Source organism: Peromyscus eremicus, chromosome 10 (genome assembly GCF_949786415.1).
Source record: "Peromyscus eremicus chromosome 10, PerEre_H2_v1, whole genome shotgun sequence".
NCBI classification, from domain to species: Eukaryota; Metazoa; Chordata; class Mammalia; order Rodentia; family Cricetidae; genus Peromyscus; species Peromyscus eremicus.
This window is the reverse complement of record NC_081426.1, coordinates 30,367,679-30,390,446: the sequence shown is the minus strand read 5'-3', so window position 1 is coordinate 30,390,446 and position 22,768 is coordinate 30,367,679. Positions and strand designations below refer to the sequence as shown.

General features: G+C 49.5%; 1 protein-coding gene across 4 annotated transcripts in view; it reads right to left on the bottom strand.

Moving 5' to 3' along the window:
• Afap1 (actin filament associated protein 1) overlaps positions 1-22,768 on the bottom strand; it is a 111,804-nt gene that overhangs the window by 5,255 nt on the left and 83,781 nt on the right. For 2 of the 4 annotated variants that reach the window (XM_059275757.1, XM_059275758.1), the window contains 6 exons: positions 21,521-21,732; positions 16,379-16,524; positions 9,022-9,139; positions 6,050-6,316; positions 3,891-4,005; positions 77-241 (listed from right to left, as the gene is read on the bottom strand). In XM_059275757.1, the coding sequence (XP_059131740.1) occupies positions 77-241; positions 3,891-4,005; positions 6,050-6,316; positions 9,022-9,139; positions 16,379-16,524; positions 21,521-21,732 (1,023 nt within the window). The remainder of the gene's footprint in view (positions 1-76; positions 242-3,890; positions 4,006-6,049; positions 6,317-9,021; positions 9,140-16,378; positions 16,525-21,520; positions 21,733-22,768) is intronic. The other 2 variants (XM_059275759.1, XM_059275760.1) reach the window with 2 other exon arrangements.

Below are 22,768 nucleotides of genomic sequence, written 5' to 3'. Positions count from 1 at the left end.
GTCTGAAGGTGAGCTGAATGACTCTAGAACTCCAGGGGACACAGGTACCCGGGCTATCAGAGCCAACCCCCCACACCTGCATTCACTTCGATGGCAGCCCTCAGGTCCTTCCTCTCCTTCCGGAGCTGTGCTAGCCTGTTCCGCAGGGCCTCTTTCCTCTTCAGCAGCTCCTCCTCTTTGGACTGTAACAGCTTGGCGTCTGCTTCCACTCGGTTCTTACCGTATTTGTACTGGTCAGCATCTGAATAAGGAGCACCAAGAGTTAGCACGACCAGAGGGGTCAGGCTGCCAAGGCCTGTGGCTCAGCGGCTCTTCAGTGTACCGCAGAGCTGCTCCTGGATGCTCCTGAGGGGAAAGAGAGGCTTGGGGCTCCACCTGCTTCCAATCCTCTAATACTTTGATCTGCACGTTTACAAATGGAGAGGAATACTGGGGAATCCCTTCAGGGCTCCTCCCCTCAGCTTTCAAATAATTGCCAGTAAGAGTCAAAGTGAAGATTCTGCACCCTGGGCAGGCAGTGACCTGGACAGTTTGAACTGCCAACCCTATACAATCTAGAGTCATCTGGGAAGAGCATCTTAATGAGGTATTATCTGGATCAGCTTGACCTATGGCCATGTCTGTGAGGGAGTATCTTGATTATTAACTGAGGTGGGAAGATACACCCTCAGTGTGGGTGGCACGTGAGCTGGGCCCTGGGATGTGTAAGAGCAGAGAAAGCTGGCTGGGTACTAGCTATCAAGCAGATGGCCATGTATCTATTCTCTCTGTGTTTGACTGTGAATGTGAAGTGACTGGCCGCTTTAAGTCCCTGCCTGACTTTCCCACAGTAACACACTGTAACCTGTAACGTCAGCCAAATGAACTCTGTCTTCCCCAAACTGCTTTTGTTGGGGTGTTTGTTACAGCAGAAGAAATGAAACTAGAGCAGAGTATCTGTTACCGTCAACAACAACCTCTATTGGGGCTGGAGGGATGGCTCAGTGGTTAAGAGCACCAGCTGCTCTTCTAGAGGACCGGAATTCGAGTCTCAGCACCCACATGGCAGCTCACAGTTATCTGTCACTCCAGTGCCAGGGGGTCCAACACCCTCTTCTGCCCTCCTTGGTCGCCAGGCACACACAGGGTGCACAGATATACACATAGGCAAACACACACAGAAAGTGAAATAGGACAACAACAACGAACCTTCTAGAGTTTATGTAGTCCTCTCTATGTGCAAAGCCTCTCCTCACCCCCACTTCTGTTCTTACAAGAACACCTCACCCTGGCTGGAGGGAAGACATCTCCTTGGCCTGAGATTCTCGCCTGGCAGAAGCAGATAGGGAGAGCTTCTCCACTGAATGAAAAGACAGAAAAGCAGTGCATGGTGCTTGGAGACCTACTATCTAGAGGACAATCTTGGAACCCTGTGACCTAGAACAAACCTGTGCCCCAGTTTCTCCTCCTGTGAAATGGGGATAAGAGCAGCTCATTCATAGGCAGCTGTAAGAATTCAATTAATATTTACAAAGCATTTAAAGTAACTCTCCAAATGAGTCCTCTATAAATAGCTGTTGCATTTAATGAATGAATGAACAATGAATGAGTGAATAAGTAAAAGCTTCAGGGGGTAGGGGTGGGGGGAAACCCAGCATCCTGGCTGCCCGAATAGCAGTTCAGTGTTGAACCCAGGCCCCACAGTCTCTTCAGTCTGGCCTGCAGTTTAAGCTACAGCGTGTTGTTATGGGGAAGTCACAGCAGGAACTTAAAGCAGCCAGCTAGGAATTTAGGAAAAACCTCTCTGGAAAAGATGCCGAAGGGCTGGAGAGCCTAACGTGACTGGCCAGACCCCACTGTGAGGCTTCTGTCGCTGTATCATTTCCAGCTCCAAGGGTGCCCCTCTGCCACCCTACCTGCCCCTCTGTCACTGCCCATTTACATGTCAGTCTGTTTCAAAGTAGAAGCCATGGGAGGACAAGGGCTGTTATGTGAGTCTTTGAAAGTAGATGCATGTCCCTAACACAGATAACTGTGTGCTAAGGTGCCTGGGATGGAGTAGACACAGGCAGCCCCCATGATAACCAGAAATGACTGGCTCATCAGAGGCTTGCTCATGCAGTACCTGCCTACCATCACTTCTTCCACAATGTGCCATACTCATGGAGATTTGTGCATTTCTATGTCCAATCAGCATTACTCCCCTCACCAAAAAGATCCCCATAGACTGACATTGCCAGATCTGCAGCCCAAGGCTAACCAACTTGTCTCGTGTAACCAAAGCACTTCCAGAAAATTCCACGCCAAACTGTACAAACTCCACTGTCTACACCAATATGCCCCCCAACAAACCTACAGATGACAGCTTATAAATTTCGCCCCCATTCGGTCCCCACGCAATAAACTCTATACAACTGTAATGCAATTGGCTGAACTCTGCAAAAGCACAGGATGCAATTATTTTTCTCTTTTGTTTCCATTAGATGTCACCAAAGTTAATAAAACATTCCCTACAGAAGGTCCCACCAGATATTGGGATAAATCATCCATAAAATAAAGCGAGCAGAGGGCTGCGAGAAATGCCTGGCTGAAGGAGCCCACGTGGGATTCAGATCTTGCTTAACAAGGCATTTTAGGCCGACTCATCCCTCTGGCTCCTGCACCTCCCTGAATGAACAGCACTAAGAACAAGAGTGTAAACACATCCAAGGCATCAGGGAATGAAATTACAGAGAGAGGGCCAAAGGAAGTCGGTGACAATCAGGAGGCAGCCTGACAGCCCCTGACCTGCCTGTTTGAAATGCAGGTTTGCAAGCAGAGGCATAGACAAGCTCCTGTCAAGAATGCAAAGGGTTCCCTGGGGCTGAAGCAGTCAAGTGTTGCTGAAGTCCCAAGGCTCATCCATGCTTCGACTATGGAAAAGACAGCCTTTCTGCGTCCTTGTGCACGCTGACTCTAAAACAGAAGCCAGCATGTGCAGGTCTGAGGCCTTTCCCCTCCTGCACCAGGTAGGTGTGGAGGACCCCAGGTGAAGGATGCTAGCCTCATCTACACTGTCACAGAGGCTGGTCTACCAACTGCATGGCCACAGACTGGAATGCTCAGGTAGAAATCCCAAGTGATAGTGACTTGTCATGATGTGGCATGGACACTTCCCTGCTTAGTTCAGGCTGATGGAGGAGCTCCAGGACCAGCAGGGCCCCTTGCAGCCCCTAGGCCTGCTTTTAAAGCTGGCGTGATCTTCTCACTACATCCTCAGCCACAAGTGGAATGTCCTGAAGGAATACATCCCACCGACCGGCTGGCTGGCTGAATGGTGGACCACCCAAAGCATGAGGGCAGGGCAAACACCAACTCAAGAAGCTAGCACACCCAAATGTAGCTGCAGATGAAGGAGAGCCGCTCAGCTCCCGGGCGGGCTATGTCTCTCTCTGTTTGGTCTATACAGTTGGCTCTCAAGTCTGAAGGCCTGGCCTGTGTTCTAGCTCAGTGGCTGGCCTGCTGTGAGACCTCTGGCTGTCATGTTCTACCAGGGGCTGTGCTTTCAGTGCCCAACAGCACCCCTGCCACCATATCCACCACAGTGGTCGGCCGTTTGCACATCTGACAGATGAAGGGGCTGCACTCAGGCTATGTGACTTGTCAATGGAGTTCTAGGGACACAAACTGGAGTCTCCTGGACCAAAGCCCCAGTGCCTCATGGTTGAATGTCATACCAAGTAGCCAAGCAACAGTCCCAGAGGCTGGGTTAAAGATCCCAGCCAGTGGAGTGTGGGGGGGAGGAAGGATGCACATTGCTCCCCCTCCCAACACACCTCAAGCCCAGCATCTCCTGCAGGAGTGGTTCAGCCGGCCTCAAGCTGACAAACTGTACCAAAGCAGAAAGCAAAGGAGCCAGAGGGGAAACTCACTTGATGCTGTCCGTTTCACGCCACCTGCAGAGTCCACCTTTTTCTGCTGGCTGCTTGGAGCCTTCCCCTTTCCAGGAACCCCATTAGATGCCACTGGAGGTTTTTTGCTCTTCAACTGTTGAAACACACAGAGAAAATTAAAACTAATCCAACAAAAGCACCCTTTTGCCTGAAGTTATTTCTTTTAGTTTTTGAATGTTAAGCACAGCCTACCAGCACGGTCAAAGGGCAAAGGGAACAAACTCAGGTTCCAGCTGATGGGCTTCTGTAATGTCCCTATGACAGCTGGGAGCTTCCAGCACTGAAGCCTGGACACCTGGACGACCAGGAAGTCTGCAATGGGAAGGATGCTATGTTTCTGCTGGGACCTCAAGTGCTGATAAGAAAGCAGCTCTAAGTGACCACGCATGGGTATGCAGCAGCAACCTCTGAGAGCCTGGGAACCTGTGTTTCTAGAGCTAAGTCATTTTTCCATTACTGGGCTGCTTCTAGGGGACGGGCCTGGCTCTGCAGGGAGGTTCTTGCCCTTAACTGAGTGATACAGTAATGGGATACATAACCTCCTTTCAGACCACTGATGAGTCTGAGGAAGGATGCAAGAGACATATACAGAAGTAGCGTAAACATATACAAAGCCTTGACTAGATACAGGCTTAAAAAAACTCAACAGTCTCCTGCTCACTCTGCAAGCCACAGCTCCTTATCTGTCAGGTGACACTGTATGCCAGGCAGTGAGCTCGATATAGAGGGAACTTGACACCTAGGCCCTGTCATTCCTAACTCCCACTGCCTGCCTCTCCTTCTGTTCGAGGCACTGTGGGGCTGCATACAGATCTAGCTGCAGTTCTGGCTTGTCATTTAGGGAACCCTGAGCCAGCCTTCAAAACTTCCTGAACCTCTGTTTGCTCACTTAAAAATGTAAAGACACTGGCACCTCCCACAGGACTCCTAATGACACTGCACAGCCATGCACAAGATGGCATCCAGGAGCTCTCTGAGTGTGTGGCCTCGCCACCAACAGGCTCCTAAAAGAATGGCCACACAAGGATGGGACAAGCAGAGGCACTAGAATTCAGCCTGGGACTGTTTCCTGTTTGAAACTAGGCTGAGGAACAGTGGCAGTGCCACACCGTGCATCACCTGATTCCTGCCTAGGAAGGGACAATCCAAATGCACAGGTGGCACATTTACTAGGCTAACCAAAAGACAACTATGAGAGCAGCAAATGGATCGAGACATAGGTAGGACACATGGGCCAGGTCTGGGTGGGGATCCTCGTGACACTGGTAGAGGCCAATGGTGCTCACACTGGTCACTCAGCGGTCCACACCCCTCAGACTCCCAGAGTCAGACTCTCCAGGGCTGGCATCTGAATAATTGTGCCTGACACATTATATAATTGTTCAAGCCTTGTGTGTCAGTTCTAACAAAGCAATGTCTGGAGGTGCCACAGTGAGTCACCACTACCTGGAAGCCTGGACCTTGCCTGGTGTTTGTTATTTTCTCAAAACTACCCAAAGAATGGAACGGAATGTGGAAAGTCTGGCCTCTTGCTTTTTCTCAGAGTGTTCTTAAATGAGGCACTAGGACTCCAGGCAGAACATACAAAATGCTTAGTTTAAAAATTCATGAAGGTGGTTAGTGTCTGCTCTGAAATGTTGATGCATGTCACAGAGAGTGGGCGAACAAGAGTTCAGCCACAAGCCTATTTGTCACCCAGAATCAGAGCCCTCCTGTCACACAGGTGCAGGACACATGTCATATTCTCCCAGAAAACACACTGGCTCTCAGAATAGAGCTGACCACGTTTACAGACAGGAACTAACCACTCCCTGGGGGCAACCCTTGCTCACTTATACACAGGTAGAATATACTAGAGAAACCTGCCATTCCAGAATCTGTCTAGAAAGTTGCATGGCCTCTCTTCATAATCTTTGACATAATTCTGAAAGCACACTGGGAAATTCTCCAGGAGTTGGGTTGGGGGGAGCCAGACAAGCTGGGAACTGGTCATAAACGTCTCTCTAGACCCTCAGTGGCTCACTGTGAATTAGGCTATGGCCGAAGACTGTGACACTTTGGTATGTGAGAGGTGAGTACACACATGGCCATTGCAGGTCCATTGGTGATGTCAGGGAGTTTGGGAACACAATCTGTACCTGGGAGTGTGGCCCGAGAGATGCCCTCCCCACAGAAGAGGTGTTAGTGACAGGTGGGGAGCAGGGTGGGCTGCAGGAGGTGGGGGATTTGTAGTGGTTAGAGGACAGCCTGTCAGCGGGTGTCCGAGACGCCCTCCGGTCAGCAGGAGAGGAGCGAGCAAAGATTGTCGGCGATGGCAAGTTATCGTAGAGGCCCGCGTTATCATAAAGCACCTCTTCCGCCAGGCCTCTGCTCCCACAGCCAGGAAAGCCGCCATCCATGTCCCACTGCAACACATACAGCCTGTTCGTTAGTGGCCAGACGAGGAGAGAGAAGGTCAGCATAGTGAGATGTTAGCAGCCCCCAAAACTCTCATGACCAGTCACTCATACACACATATGGCAGGCACAAACTCCCACAGCTCTGGGCGGCCTCATAAGGGTCCCTTTGCCTTTGGAGTAATGAGAAGGTTTCTCTGTCCTTAAACCATTCCAGAGTCATTAGATTATGACCGTTTTTGTTCTGTCTTTCAAAATGAAGAATGCTGATGCACAGGAAGTGAGGTTGGGGGAGTTGGGCAGAGCCTGGAGCTCTTTGCTGCACAGGAAGGCATGTGAGATCACGGTCAAGGGCCATGGCACCTGCTGTGCCCTGGACACACTGGCTTACACATCATAGAGTCCACTTAGCAAACAGGGGAAACTGAGGCAAAGGCAGCTCACACAACTGGGGAAAGGCTGAGCTGGGCCGAGCCACGGCCACACATTGTGCTGTCATGGAACCTCAGGCACTGATGGAGGAACATGACTGCCATCAAGAACACCCTGAATTCATCCATGCTGCCTTGTGGCCAGCAAATCCACCATCAAGGTCACCATAATCTAAGTGCTACACTTAAGCATCTGGAAAGATTGCCACCGCCAAAAATGTCTGCGGAAGACAGAAGTCACGTAATCACATAATGCAGGATGCCTCAGACTTCGATGGAACAATGGCATTATGCTAGCAGAGGACCTGAACAAAGAGTTAACAGTTCAAAGCCACTTCTCAGGACACAGGGACTCTGGAGCACTGGCAGGAAAGCATAAAGAAACCCCAAACTCTTAACCACTGCCAGATCCCTTTAGACTTTAAAGGTCTTTGTAAATTGCCCTACATTATAAAAGGAAATATTAATTCATATATTCTGCCCATTTCAGCCTGTTTTTTATGTTCTCCGTGCAGCGCTCCTTCCTGCCAGACTATAATTACAGCCCTTTGTTATAAAAATAGGAAAGGCCTAAAATCCCAGGGTGGGGGTGTCTTCTTCTGCAGCCACATCAGTGTCTATTTTTGTGATGCTGGGGACAAGCGAACAACCTAAAACAACATAGAAAAGCCAGGATCGAGCATTTCAGTGACAGCCACACAGATACACAATGGCCTATACTTGACTCTCATTTTCCTAAAATAGCAAGGATCAAGTCATGTGGAATACTTAGTAAACAGTGACGAAATCCCACAGAAATTTCTAGAATAAGAGTGAGTGTGTGCAGAGCCCTTCCTTCTCAAGGAATCAAAGGGAGTGCAGAATGAACCAAACTTTTATAGGGGAAATAACACTGATACTCTGAGCATTTGGTCATAAAGTGTAGACTTTACGGAACTCAGAAATGAAGCCTCCAAAATGCAGTCATGTGGTAACAGAGGCCTGTGCACAGGAAACAGGCTGAGGAAGCCTGAGCAGGGAAGCCATGAGGAAACAAAAGGGCAGAACACATGCACACAGGGCATGATGTCTCAGCCCCTAAGGCCCAGCACGTGTGTAGGGAGGATTCCTTAGCACAGAGCTGTTGATTTCCAAACACACACGAAACCATGGGTAAGCCTGGGGAGAAGCGCAGAGGGCACCTGAGCCAGCCAGTGTCTGGACTGCCCAGGTGACTGGGTCCCTGTCTGGAAGGCCTACAGAAGGCTGCTGAGGCCGCAGGCAGGGAGGGCAGCTCACCCTTGAGGGGAGCCTAGATTCTGGAGTATAGGGCCCATGCAGTGATGCTGGGACTGCACGGATACAGGGAGGCCACAGAAGCCAGGCCCCACCTTGACAACAGCAAGAATGGGGATGAGGGGAGCACAATGACACACAGGCTGGGCTGAGAGCCCTGCACACAGCGCTCACCAGGCATAGCCCCTAGAGTAAGTACAGATCTGTTCGCAGGGCTACAGGGCAAAGGACAGAGGGCACCAGGTCTCCCAGGGTCATCAGAATACTGGGGAAGGAAGGAAGATGGGAACAGAAAGGATGCAAGTCTAAGACTGAGAAACTCTTAAGACACACTGGCTCCTCTCAGCACAAGGCTTCCCACACATGCTCTGCCACACCTGCTCACCACATAGGCAGGCACAGGCCTGACCACCAAAGGTACACAGTACACAGCCATCAGCCAAACAACAGAGACCCAGCAGGGCTCTGCTAATGACCCAGAAACATTGGACAAAACAGAAAAAATAAAAACTACGGATAGACGGACACACAATGACACTGCCACAAAGCATCCCCACATGTGAATGCTCCACACCAGCCATGCCAGGAACCATCCAAGTGTGCAACAAGGCAGTCACTCCAGGGTACTGTTTCTGTCTGATGGCTGGATGGTGGCTGCAGCTGTAATGGGCATAACTAGTCAGGGTAACTTACACTGTGTTGTGTCTGAATGACACAAGTTGTAAAACCGAATATTCTTTCAGCTCCATTTACTTATTCTAACTTAATCCACTGTCTTCTAGCCAGTATCTCGGTGATGAGATGTGCGTGATGATGGTAACAGGAGAAGACGAGCTGTCTACTACGGATCACATGACCGCTGTTCGTGTCAGAGACCAGGGTTTGGGGGAGAAGTGGTACAATTCCCAATCTCAACTCACTAGGATGGAAAACTAGGCACTGCAGGACAGACCAGCTAGCAATTTGTCTTCTAACAAAACTGACCATTGGCTCTGGAAGGACACTCACCGAGCCGTTGACACAGGGGACATCATCGTAGTGTAGTGCTGTCCCACTGGGGTGGGCGTAGCCATTGGAGATGCTCCCCAGGTATGGGCTCGTGGACACTGCCCGCCTGTTCATAAAGCTGAGAGAGAGAAAACATGGACACGCCAGTTAATCAGCAGGGCCTCTGTGAACCTTGATGTACCAAAGGCTATGTCAGGCTCAGAGGCAGAACCCTTAGGACCCTTAGAAAGATGTACATGTCATCTCCAGGGACTGGGGCCAGTCCTCACCCAGAGCAAACACAGGCCCCAGCACAGACTATGGATACCATGTATTTGGATATGTAGCAGCACCTACAAGTGGAGGGGGCCAGACAGGTCTCACCATTTTCACATGGCCAGGGAAAACATACATCCCGGGAGGGCACACAGCTCTTTCTAATGGGCTGGTCCTCTCACAGCAATGAGCCAGTATCAACCTGTCTGCAGAGTCTGGCCACTCCCAAAGGCAGGGGACGTGGCCTCCACCACTCCCTGGCCTTCTGTGGGATGTTTGTGGCTGTCCATCAAATGCTCACTGAGCTCTGGCAGCCACACCGCACACCTTCAGCTGGCCCCTGATCTTCTGAAAGCCCTGAGAATAGCCATGCAAAGGCTTCAGAAGCCTGTGCTGCTGCTACACATATGACGTACATGCTTGGGTCTTGGTTCCTTTACTTGGCCAAAGCCCCTAAAATCTTGGGATTTCCTAATGATGATGGGAGACAGGCTATCTTTGTCCATCATAATGAGCTGCTCACTACCCCTGGAAAGTCTGAAGTGTTTGGGGATGGGGGTGCTATATGATCAGTCAGAGACTTTCAGCTCTGAGAGGATAGGGTGGAAGAGCTTCTGGATTGGAGGCACCAGGAAGGCAGTTCATCAGGAAGAAGCTGTACCCAGGGAAGGTGTTCACTCTGGGAGAGCACTGTATCCAGGAAAGTGCTACACCCAGGGATGTCACCATCCCTAAGAGAAGGCATTACCCAAGGAAGCTGCCAGATCCAGGGAGAGCAGTGTAGCCAGGGAAGAGGTACAGGGCTCCTGTATCCCAGAGCTGACCCTCTGCCCCTCCTACCCAAGAGTTAGTTCCATGCTGGTGGATTCCTAACACACACCTAGCAAACAAACCACTTCCTGGGGTCTAAGAAGGGCCTGTGGGGGTTGTGAGAACCTCAAATTAACACCTGCTCTTTAACAAGTATGGATTTGTGAATGACGTCTGAAATGGACAGAGTCCTGGGGACAGAGCTCTTGATCTTCAGGGCCTGACACTGTGTCCTGTTGGACAGTGTCAGAATTGTCGTACAGTAGCCCCCTGCTGGAGTTCACAGAGAACTGGGGTATCTCCTGCTGTGAGAAGAGCCCATACCTGGTGGCCAGAGGTGGAGACAAGAGTCTGCGCATATAGGGAAAGGACAATTTGTCTCTCCTCCCCATCCATGCTCCCCAGAGAGCCAGAGCACAGGAACCCTCTGCCTACCACTACCCAGAGGCTTCAAAAGTCACCAAGAACCTGCCTAGGCTCAGTGTGCTGGGCTTTGCTGACTCCCCATAGGAGACCTCGATTTGGGGGATGTGGGGATGTGGGGTGGCTTGGGAAAAAGGGCTGGGGGTGGGAGGAGGGAGGAGGGGGGTCTGTGGATAGCATGTGGAGTGAGTAGAACATTTCTTAATAAAGAAAAATGAAAAAAAAAAAGTCACCAAGAAAAATCAAGAGAAACACTGTCCAGAGCGGGCTGCATTCACCAGACTCCAGCTCCAACCCTGGCTCCTCTGGCTTCCTGCTTCCCAGCCTGCATGTGTCAGGACTGCTCAGGGCCTCTTCAGCATCTTCCACTTCTCCACTGTCCCTTCTCCCACCCAGGATGCAGCTCTTAGGAGTGTCCTGCATGCACCGAGGGGTCTTCCCTGACGGTGAGCAAGAAGGAGACTCCCTCTGCAATGCTGACTTTCTTCCTTTTGTATCCCGACCTAGCCTATTCTGCACCTGCTCCTCATCTGCCTCTCCCCACCAGAACACAAGCGTCTGAAGTGTTTTGCCACTCCAGTCTCCAGAGCACAATGGAGGAGCGGTGGGCTGGACTCTCAGGAAGCTTCAGGAAGCTGGGCTTGTTTTAGGAGAACTGTAAAAACCCAGGAAGAAAGAACCAAGGGTAGCATTTTCTCCTAAATGGGGAAACTAAAATCACAGAAAATTAACCGACAAAGCATTTTCCCCAAAACTTCCTTTCTCTGAGGAAAGTAGCTTGGGGCAACACAGCCAGCCACCTGTGTGGCTCTGCACACCCTAATGGCTGCGTCTCTCACAGTGCACTGCCGCCACCTTCTGGAAGAAGGTAGCAAGCACGGCTCCTCTGGCAGATGCAATAACAGACTTCTTAGTTTATGAACAAAGCTATAATTATTCTATACTTAATCTACATCAAATCAAGTGTAGGAAAGTTAAAGTCATGGGAAGGAGAAAGTGCAAGAAGGGAAGAGTCACTAGCCACTTGGGAGATCCTGCATGTTTCACATACATGTTTAAGGCTCAGTTGAGGACTGTCTGGGGAAGGTGAGATAAACAGAAGAACGGCAGGACAGCTAGTGTGCCTGCACCTGCTGGTGGTGAGCACAGCCACTGCCGAACACCCAGCACTGCATTGTGTTCATATAGCTCTTTCCTCCACACGGCAGGGACCTCATATTTGCTTTGTGGCGTCAGATTCTGGCACCATGCCCAGTACTTAATACCTCTGCACAGACATCAGGAAGGATCAAGGACAGTCACCAGAGTACAGTGGGTACATTTCTGCTCCCTTCAACGGGGATGCCCAAAGGATTCAAAAAGCATATGCACACATGTCCTCATTGGCAGAGGCCTTCTCCATTGGCCAGAACATCCTAAAATTTACAGAGCGGGCCAGGGCCAGTAAAGAGAACTCATGCTGAGCCAAGAGTAAGCAGGGGGCCTACCTTCACCTCCAGTGGTCTTTCTACAATGACTTTCAGCCAAGTGTGTAAGTGGAAAAGATGCCAAATCTAAAACATAAGGACATCCTAGGGAACGTTGTATGTAAATGCAGAGACCGGCAAGGGCCTGAAGATGGTGGCCAGAAGGTGGCTCTCCCCACACTGTCCCTCTTTAGTCAGGCAGAAGCATCATTACCACCACCACGTTCTGCTGGGTCTGCAATGGGCAACACTTGCGAGATGTCCAGGGGAAGTGCCAGGGCATGGTCCTGTCACCTGACCCACGGTCTTTGGTCAGCCTCAGGACGTGTTCCAGTGTCCAGCGCCATCCACGCTCTGATGTGCCACTCTCCAGGGAGAGTCCTGCAGGGTTTTTGTTTCTGCTTCCTGTTCCTTTTCAGAACATTATTACCTTCGTTCCTTCAGTCAGACACAATTGCTGATAATTCTCATAATCGTTTGGCAAAGAATCACCACATGGCTGCCAAGTTATAAAAAGCGAAAAATTAACTTAATCCCAGACTATCTATCCCCTTGGCAAGCTACCACATTTTGAAGGCTGTTTCCTTGTTCAGTCTCCTCTCTGTTAAGTTTTATGGGAATGTTTGGCTAGAAAACTAAAACATGAAAATTAACTTTATTGCTAGCTAACATCCCTAAAAAGATTTTAATGAGGTAAAAAAAAAAAAAAGATTCCTAGGCTAAGTTTATGGCATGCGCCTTTCTAATGAAGAGTGTTCAAAACAGCAACCTGCATTCCTTTCCCCAAGCTGTGGCCACCCCACATTTGGTTTAGATTAAAATTCTGCTCAGTTATAAAGGAAAAGCTGAGCTGTGTCCAGAGGGAAATTCAGGGTTTCTCCTGAATGCGGTGATCTGTTTGCTGGCTAGAGTCAACATTAAGTGAGCTTTATTTGGGAGATTTTAGTAACTTCCACATAAGTACAGATAACAACTGTTAATCTATCAAGCTGTGGAGACCTCACAGTATGAGGTGCCCCGCTTGAGTTCCAGCCTTGACTTCAGTGATGGGCTGTGGTGTGAAACTATAAGCTGAAATAAGCCCTTTCCTCCTCAAGCTGTGTTTGGTCACCATATTTTATCATAAGAACCCTAAGATATTTCTATACCCTGTTTTAAAAACTGGCTTATTTGTTTTCTTGATGTTCAGATTTTTTTAGATCTATGCATCTTCTAGATACTAACCTTTTGTCAGATGTGTAAGTGGTAAAGTTTTCCCCCGGTTCTGTAGGCCGCCACATTGCAGGAATGATTGTGTCCTTTGCTGTACAAAATCTTTTTCATTTAAAATATCCACATAGGAGTTGGGTAGTTTGTAAGGGACTGCGGGGGAGTGTCCCAAGGAAGGGGAAACAGGATATAGAGTTATAAAGGAGAACTAGAATAGGAGGATTAAGTGGGGGGGGGGAGGGCAGGGCTAAAAGAGGGAAGATGGGAGGGACGACTAACACTGAAGACCTTTTGAAAAGCCATTTGGAACCCTCCTACACTAGAAGCTTCCTAAAATACATAAAAAGAATTTAAATGGAGATACCATACAGGGGGGAGACAATGCACCAACTAGACATCTCATGCTACCAAGTAAAACCCCCAGTTGCAGGAGTGGGTTACATCTTATTGAGTCATTGGCCAAAGGGGTCCCATAGTCACCCCAGTGTTACAGGCTATTGCCAGTGCTACTAGTTATTTCCACAACCTGATGGTAATATCCTGTTGCTGAAGATACCACTTACTTATTTCATCAAACCTGGAAAAATAGAGTTAATGCCCTAAGAGAAGTTTTACCACTACTGAGTAGTGTCCATAGTGCTGGGAGGTACTATACACACTACAGGAGGAGAAAAAAATCATTAATATAGCCCAGCTACAAACCCCATTGACCTACAACAGCAATCTGTCTGCATACTGGTGTGATAGTGGCACAAATGTTATGGTAGTAACCAATCATTTTTTTAATTGACATTAAGGCCCCACTCTATGAGATGGAACTCATATCTATCACTGCTAAAGTGACCAAGAACCTGGGAGTCAATAGGTCCTAGGGGAAAACCTACAACAATTATTCTGCTAAAGGAATATAGCAATAAAATGACTCCTAATGAAATACTGCTATACCTAAAGACCAGAACATTGCTCAACCCTCATCAGTGAGTCTGCTTCTTACAGTAGATGGTAATTAAAGCAGGATCATCAACTGGACAATGTATAGAGAGTGAGAGACTTTGGAGCACTCAGTTATAAATGGAATGTTTTCACCAAACTTCCCTCAAGGTTCATGGATCTATGAGGAAGAGGAGACAGAAAGATTGTAAGAGCCAGAGGTGGTGGATGACTCCAAGGAAACTGTCTTCCAGACACAACAGAACTGATCCATGTATGAACTCACACAGACTATGGCAGCACACACAAGATCTGCACAGGTTTAAACCAGACAAAACCCTAGCATGGAAGAAAAGTAGACACAAGGTTCCACCATGAACCAAGAGCTATTTGTACCGGGTATGGTGGAGCACACCTTTAATTTCAACACTCAGGAGGCAGAGGCAGGTGGAGTTTGAGATCAGCCTGGTCTACAGAGTGAGTTCCAGGGAAGCCAGAGCTATGTAGAGAGACCCTATCTCAACACCCCTGCCCCCCCCACCTCAAAATAAGCTATTTGCAGTTGATACCAACCAGGAAAGGGAAAATCCATTTTTTCCAATGGAGTGTCAGCAGGCATATCAACCACATTCTAGGCCTGGCCCCACACCCAGGAGTAGTTGCCAACACAAAAAGGACCTTGGGTGGTTTTGTGTATGTGCTTTTTTGGTTATGGTTTGGTAGTTTTTGTCTTTTGGGCTTTGTTTTGTTTTCTTTGGTTTTTTTTGTTGTTGTTGTTTTGTTTTTTGTTTTTTTTGTTTTGTTTTTTGTCTTTGTTTTGAGAGAGAGAGAGAGAACACAAAGTTGAGTGGATGGGAAGATCTTGGAGGAGTTATGGAAGAAGAAAAATACAATCAAAATATATTACATAAAATATTTTTAAAGTACTTTATAAATGTTAAAGAAAGAGGTCAGATACAGGGATTAACCTATGTGTCTGAGTGCATTTGGGCACGTCACAACTGGCCCAGGATGCTTTGTTCAGACTTCCTAGTGTTTAGGGACTCATGACTGGTTTCAGCTCTTCTATGAAGAGTTCCTGCCCACTACCTACTGAATTTAAGCCCTTCCTACTGTCTTTCAAGGTAAAAACAAGGAATTTAGAAATGGAGCCAGGCAACCCATGGGCAATTCACTGCCTGGAAGTTCTCCTTGTGTCTGCTGTGCGGCTCTTCATCCCTGGGCCATGTGGGGCTCACTGTGGCACTCAGAACACCAGAGCAACTGGAGTCCTCCTAGACCAAGGTCACCCCAAATGCATCCAGCATTCCCTACTGTCACTGTGTATGAGGTGGATGCATGCCAGGGGCACAGCGCTGTGGAGGACCCTGTTCATCATCACAGCCTGGACAACAACGCACATGTCAAAATATCGAGAAAGGAGAACACATCTCAGGTAGTATGGAAAACACTTGGCCCTCGTGGGACAGCTGATGATGCTGAATGCCCAGTGCTGCTGAATCCCCCATGATGCTGACCGCCAGCATGGGATCTGCTGCTATAAACCCCCATTATTATTGTGTTCAGGAAGCATCCCGGCTCAAAAGTATGCTTTTGCACAAAGTAGCATTATTTGTCACCACTTAAATTTAGAAAGCGCTGCACTGACAGATTTAAGATCTTGGGCTTTGCTGGGTGGTGGTGGCACATGCCTTTAATCCCAGCAATTGGGAACCAGAGGCAGTTAAATCTCTGAGTTTGAAGCCTAACTGGTCTCCAGAAAGAGTTCCAGCATGGCCAAGGCTACACAGAGAAACCCTGCCTCAAAAAAACAAAATGAAAAAATAAAACAAAAAAATCTTGGGCCTTATTTCAGCAACATACAGAATTCTTTCTAGAAGGCCCCTAATCACACAGAAGCTGGGAACAGCTGCCCAGCTGCCCACAGGACAAAATCAGGACTAGCACCTGGTGGTGCAAATAAAAACAGCCACAATCCTTTACTGTCTCTGGCTGCAAGGGCAGAGCTAAGTGACTGTAACAGGGACCATCTGGGCCACGAAGCCAGTACCACCATCTTTGGACAAGTTTGACAAGCCTGCTCTAGCAGAAATCCCAGGGGGCTGAAATGACCAACATCAGGGCCATCAGGGGCGGCACCCCACCAAGGAAAAGCCCTCAGGCATGCTTCCGGTTTGCATGCTCACCCAGCACCTACTGTCAGACAGGTCTTAGAAGAGGCTGCTGCTAGATCAGGACTTCCACAGGCTATGCATGAGTCTTACCAGAAGGTCTGTTTGGCTGTCTGGATGACATTTGCTGACATCTCCACGTCTATGTAATCATAGTGCAGGGCTCCTGGGTCTGTTGATGACCCCGTCTCAGCCAGTAAGATGCCAATCCATCTGCCCATGTCTTCAGAAGATGATGCCTGCCATGGGGAAGAAAGTGTGATTCCTTTAACCAAAGACAGAGACGTGTGACAGGAAGGGAAAGAAAACATGGAGCCCCAAGTGTGGCCGAGAAAAGAGCCACATGCATGGCCTGAGTGAGAAGACTGGCCTTGTGTTCACACTAGGCCAGAGAGCTAGAGGTTATAAGAAAATTATGGAAGGAACTAAAAGTCTGAGCTATCAAGGTGCCTCCCTATTATCCGGGAGAGGGCACCCAACTGGAAGACTTAGAGATTCACAGGCATCTGAGGCACAACGCATTGTCACAAACTCTGCTGAGGGCCTGGCTTCAGAAACATGAGGGTGCTCTCCCCCACAGCTCCCAGATGTCCTGGCTACAGCTGGTGTGGTCTGAGAGGCTGAGCATGTTTCTCTTATCAAGATACTATTTAAAAGAACAAGAAGGCGACTTACCATGTCCACTGCATCTCTGCAGGAGTAACACTATTCTGTGGTTCTCACCGGCTCTGTATGTTTTTAAGACATCTGGAGGTGCTAGACCTTATGACCTCTTTAATGTATTTCTCAGACTACCTTTAAAATTGTAAGCCGTCCGGGCGGTGGTGGCACACGCCTTTAATCCCAGCACTCGGGAGGCAGAGCCAGGAGGATCTCTGTGAGTTCGAGGCCAGCCTGGGCTACCAAGTGAGTTCTAGGAGAGGCGCAAAGCTACACAGAGAAACCCTGTCTCGAAAAGAAAAACCAAAAAAAACCAAAAAAACAATTGTAAGCCGTCCTTGTGAGTGCTTTAGAAACTCCATTACCTTTTAAGATGGTATTTGATTTTTTTTTTTTTTTTTTTTTTTTGGTTTTTCGAGACAGGGTTTCTCTGTGTAGCTTTGCGCCTTTCCTGGGACTCACTTAGTAGCCCAGGCTGGCCTCGAACTCACAGAGATCCGCCTGGCTCTGCCTCCCGAGTGCTGGGATTACAAGCGTACGCCACCACCGCCTGGTGGTATTTGAAAATTTTAACTAATTTGATTTAAAGAAGTTGGAGAGAGTTTTGTATAAAAATATTGTTTTTATAAATAGAGAATGATCTCTAAGGTAAGCTGTTTGGGGAGGTTTAAGTGGTGCAGCCTGGATGGAGGAACTATGTTACTGGGGACAGGCTTAGAAAGAAAAAAGCCTCATAAACTTCCGTTTTGATGAAGGATGTGAGCTCAGTTTTCTGCTCCAATGGCGATGTCTGCTGCTTGCTGCCATCCCTCCCCCACATGATGGGCTCTTGCTGCTCTGGAACTCTAAACCCAAACATATTCTTTCTTCTCTCAGTTGCCTTGGTCATGGCATTTTATCATAGCAATAGAAAAGTAACTAATAGTGTTGAGATGAATCACGTCATTAGTGAGACACATGACAGCAAGCACCTCCCTACAGGTCACACCATACAGTGACACCACTTCCATCTGGCTCCTGCTAAGGGTGCCAGGATAGCCCAGTGTCAGGAGGGGAAGGTACACTCCAAAGGAAGGATCTTCTATAGTCTATCAGGCCCATGTTCTGGGGAGTATCCACAGCATGAACTAGATGGAGAGACTGGGAGATTTGGGGGATAAACCGCCACAGGGTTTTCAGATATACATCAGGAACTAGGGCCATGCTGCCATAATTGGGAAATTCAGATTAAGACCTAGGCATCCCTTCTTGCCATCACTGTGGTTCTAGCAAAGCAGTGGCCCTTACTTTTGTTTTTATTTTTTCCAAACACATATTGAATTATTTAAGAGTAGAGCGGGGGGGGGGGGGGGGTCCACAAAAGGGTATGGAAATCTGTGTGTTGGGACATTAGGAAACACCACAGTGGGGAAGGACATGTGGCCCTTCTTTACACTGGTTCTGTAATTCCCAAAAAATGTGAGGAAGCACAGGCAACAGCCTTCAGCCTGCATTGCTGGCCCACTGCATGACCATCAGTAAGGGGTGTGTGTGTGTGTGTGTGTGTGTGTGTGTGTGTGTGTGTGTGTGTGTATGTGTGACTCAAATGGCTTTTTGTGTGTGGTTTTGGGGATGGAACCCAGGGCCTCGAACGTGCTAGACAAGTGAGCTATATCCCTAGCCCTGTGTGTGAGCCTTAAGTCACCTCAGCCCCACAGCCCTGTGTGTGAGCACTAAGTCACCTCAGCCTCACAGCCCTGTGTGTGAGCACTAAGTCACCTCAGCCCCACAGCCCTGTGTGTGAGCACTAAGTCACCTCAGCCTCACAGCCCTGTGTGTGAGCACTAAGTCACCTCAGCCCCACAGCCCTGTGAGTGAGCACTAAGTCACCTCAGCCCCACAGCCCTGTGTGTGAGCACTAAGTCACCTCAGCCTCACAGCCCTGTGTGTGAGCACTAAGTCACCTCAGCCCCACAGCCCTGTGTGTGAGCCTTAAGTCACCTCAGCCCCACAGCCCTGTGTGTGAGCACTAAGTCACCTCAGGCCCACAGCCCTGTGTGTGAGCCTTAAGTCACCTCAGCCTCACAGCCCTGTGTGTGAGCCCTAAGTCACCTCAGCCCCACAGCCCTGTGTGTGAGCACTAAGTCACCTCAGGCCCACAGCCCTGTGTGTGAGCACTAAGTCACCTCAGCCCCACAGCCCTGTGTGTGAGCACTAAGTCACCTCAGCCCCACAGCCCTGTGTGTGAGCACTAAGTCACCTCAGCCTCACAGCCCTGTGTGTGAGCACTAAGTCACCTCAGCCCCACAGCCCTGTGTGTGAGCACTAAGTCACCTCAGCCCCACAGCCCTGTGTGTGAGCACTAAGTCACCTCAGCCCCACAGCCCTGTGTGTGAGCACTAAGTCACCTCAGGCCCACAGCCCTGTGTGTGAGCCTTAAGTCACCTCAGCTCCACAGCCCTGTGTGTGAGCACTAAGTCACCTCAGCCCCACAGCCCTGTGTGTGAGCACTAAGTCACCTCAGCCTCACAGCCCTGTGTGTGAGCACTAAGTCACCTCAGCCTCACAGCCCTGTGTGTGAGCCTTAAGTCACCTCAGGCCCACAGCCCTGTGTGTGAGCACTAAGTCACCTCAGCCCCCACAGCCCTGTGAGCCTTAAGTCACTTCAGCCCCACAGCCCTGTGTGTGAGCACTAAGTCACCTCAGCCCCACAGCCCTGTGTGTGAGCATTAGGTCACCTCAGGCCCACAGCCCTGTGTGTGAGTACTAAGTCACCTCAGCCCCACAGCCCTGTGTGTGAGCACTAAGTCACCTCAGCCCTGTAGCAACAGCTGCTGACTTGGGGAGATGCCAGTTAAACAAGTTCTTGCTGTTCTTCAGGGGAATAAATGCATTCTCCACCATGCTGGAGGAACACGCACCTGCTAGGGCTGCAGGTATTCTGGAAGCTATCGAACTTTCTGCTCTTCATGGACTCAGCATTAAGGACACTCACAGAGGTAGCTCCCACCCACCCCATCCTGAGCTCCTCTTCTTGTCCAGACACCTGGTCCAGTTCTCATCCTCCTGTGCCAGCCCCTGCCTCTTCTTCCCTGGGGCTCTGGCATCTGCTGCTGAAGCTTCCCGAGACCTGCATCTGCTCTGAGGACAGCTCCCACCAAGGTCTCAGCTGTCATTACTCAAAGGCCTCAGACCACACAGAGGTTTGCAAAGGACTCTGACTCTCACCTATTCCTGGTTTTCACAGGCAGGTAAGAGGCCAAGAGGAAAACCAGACTTGGCTGCTGTCGGCAGGGGTAGACACAGCATCCCAGACCTGGACTACTGCAGGCCTTCTGGGACATGGGTTGCTGCACAGCAGCCACCAGGGGGCGCAGTCATCATTTGGTTCCTGAGACTACAGGGACCAGTGAGCTCTGAAGGGAGAACGCAGGTCCTGGTCTAACAAAAACTAAACCAAACGAGAAAACCTACTGTGAAAGCAATTGTGGAAATAAGCACCCACATTTTGAAACTCCAGATCTCATTGACTGCTTGATTTGACACCTTGACCCTGGTCAGAGCCCCACACCACAGCCATTTAAGATTTGGCTCTGCATCTGGTGGACAGCTTGCATGTCAGCCCACTGTCAAACACAAAGTCACTTCTGCTGCCCTCGCAGCATGAACACACTGACATGTACCCTGGAAAACCAACAGTCTTGACATCTGCGGATAGATGGTGTGTGTGTGTGTGTGTGTGTGTGTGTGTGTGTGTGTGTGTGTGATACTCATAATAAGGATACTCATAATAAGAGAAGGAAATAGGAAAAATAAGTCTGGATTAATGGCAGGTAGAAAATAACAAGACGGAGGATTGGTGAATTAGTCCTTCAAAGGGAGCCAAGCAGCCCGGCGGTGGTGGTACACGCCTTTAATCCCAACACTCGGGAGGCAGAGGCAGGGAGATCTTTGAGTTTGAGGCCAGCCTGGGCTACAGAGCAAATTCCAGGACAGCCAAGGCTACAGGGCTACACAGAGAAACCCTGCCTTGAAAAAGAAGAAAGGAGGAGGAAGAGAAGGAGGAGGAGGAGGAGGAGGAACAGGAGGAACAGCAGCAGCAGCCACAGCTTGGGAAGCTGAAGGTACTCCTGCTCCTGTGTTGTGCAGCTCACTGACCCTGCCGCAGGGTACCAGGGACCCCAAAATGCCTTTTCAACTAGAAAACAGGTAGAGAGCTTTCCAAAAGACAAGTGAAGGAAATAGACCCCATGTGCCCCAGTAGCCTATGCTTAGAAGAAGTATTTTATTTAATGGAGATTTTTCAACAAGTTATTGCCTGGGCACTTTGAGAAAGTGACCCATTATTTGGAGCTGGGCATTTAACTCTGGCAAGCAAAGTTGTCATGCACAGTACCCTAGGCAGCCTGTGCAGTTCCTGATTCTCCAAAAGAGATACCAGAGGATAGCTCAAAACAGGATGGGCCAAAGGAGGGAAGGGGCTGAATCAAAGTCCGATTCTGCAGGGAGCTAGGGTCTTCTGCAAAGGACCTAATCATGGCGTTGTTGACAGCATGTGCACACCTCTCTGGACAGGGGCCCCAGGGAATCCCATACCTCTAGCACGGCCACCTCCTGTCCATTGCGAAGCAGCCGGAAGGTCAGTGGGTGCTTAGAATCCAAGCCCGGAATCACCTCGCAGCCACGGAGAGGGATGGAGACGATGTGGGTCTTCAGGTCAGCCCTGTCCTTGTGGAAAATGAGCTTGCTGTCCTTCACTCTGCACCAGCGCTCCCGCCAGCGGCTGTTGGAGAGCACGTTTAGGTACCCTGTAAGGAGAGGACGCCACAGCTCAGCCTCCTGAGCAAGCCAAGGCACAAGCGAGATCTACCCAGGTCCCTTGTCTGTGGTCTCTTACAGGGAAGTGCCATGCGTGAAACACATGCTCACACCCTGGGTCTGAAATGTTAACAAAGAGAGAAGAGCCATTATTACACGGCTAGTTCTCCACAGGACCTAGAGGCTTTTCACTGGTGCAGAAGCCATTTTATGGTGTAAGAACCAGTTTCAGCTGCTTGCTGCTTACATGGAAACCTGGAACCCACCCTGAGACAGTGACAGTGGATGTGGAATGTGTAGAAGGCAGTGGGGACTGACAGCCACCTGCATGTAACAGAAGAGAAATCGCATGAAAACAGATCTAACTGCAAACACTGTGAGCAGGGCATGGAAGACAGAGAAAGAAAAGTGTCTGAAGATGAAAATCCTCCAGGAAGTGGGAGGCTTGGGGAGTGGTGAGCTCTCCAGCGCTGGATGTGTTCCAGCAAGTGACGGAACGTGGCTGGTATGAGCTCCCCACCCACAGGCCCGAGGCCTCCTCCTGGTCTCTATGTTCCATCCCCACATGTGGAGGCGAGGGCTTCATCTCATGGGGAGACTAACGCAGATGAAACCTGACTGCCTGAGTCTGGGTCTGTGTGATGGTGTTCCTGGTGTACCTGTCATGATACTGTATCTTCAGTGTATCACACAGAGGTGTGATGTCACACGTGACAAAATTACAGGGAGAATTATCCCCTATCAGAGAAAAATCCTCAAACACATGGAAACGACAATTTGGGACTATCATAAACACAAAGCACACTTTTTAGAAATACTGAGGCATGAGTTGGAGGTTCCATGGTGACTGTGGCAGCTGTGGCCGTTGTGGCCACTATGGGCTCCAACTGTTCCACACTGCAGATCCCACCACTCAGAGATTAGAAGAGGATTAGACAGTGGGAAAGGGTAGCAGCGGTGCGGGAAGGCGGTGAAGAATGCTGGGTGTCACTCAGCCTCTTTCAGTCCTTGTACATGTATGCTCAC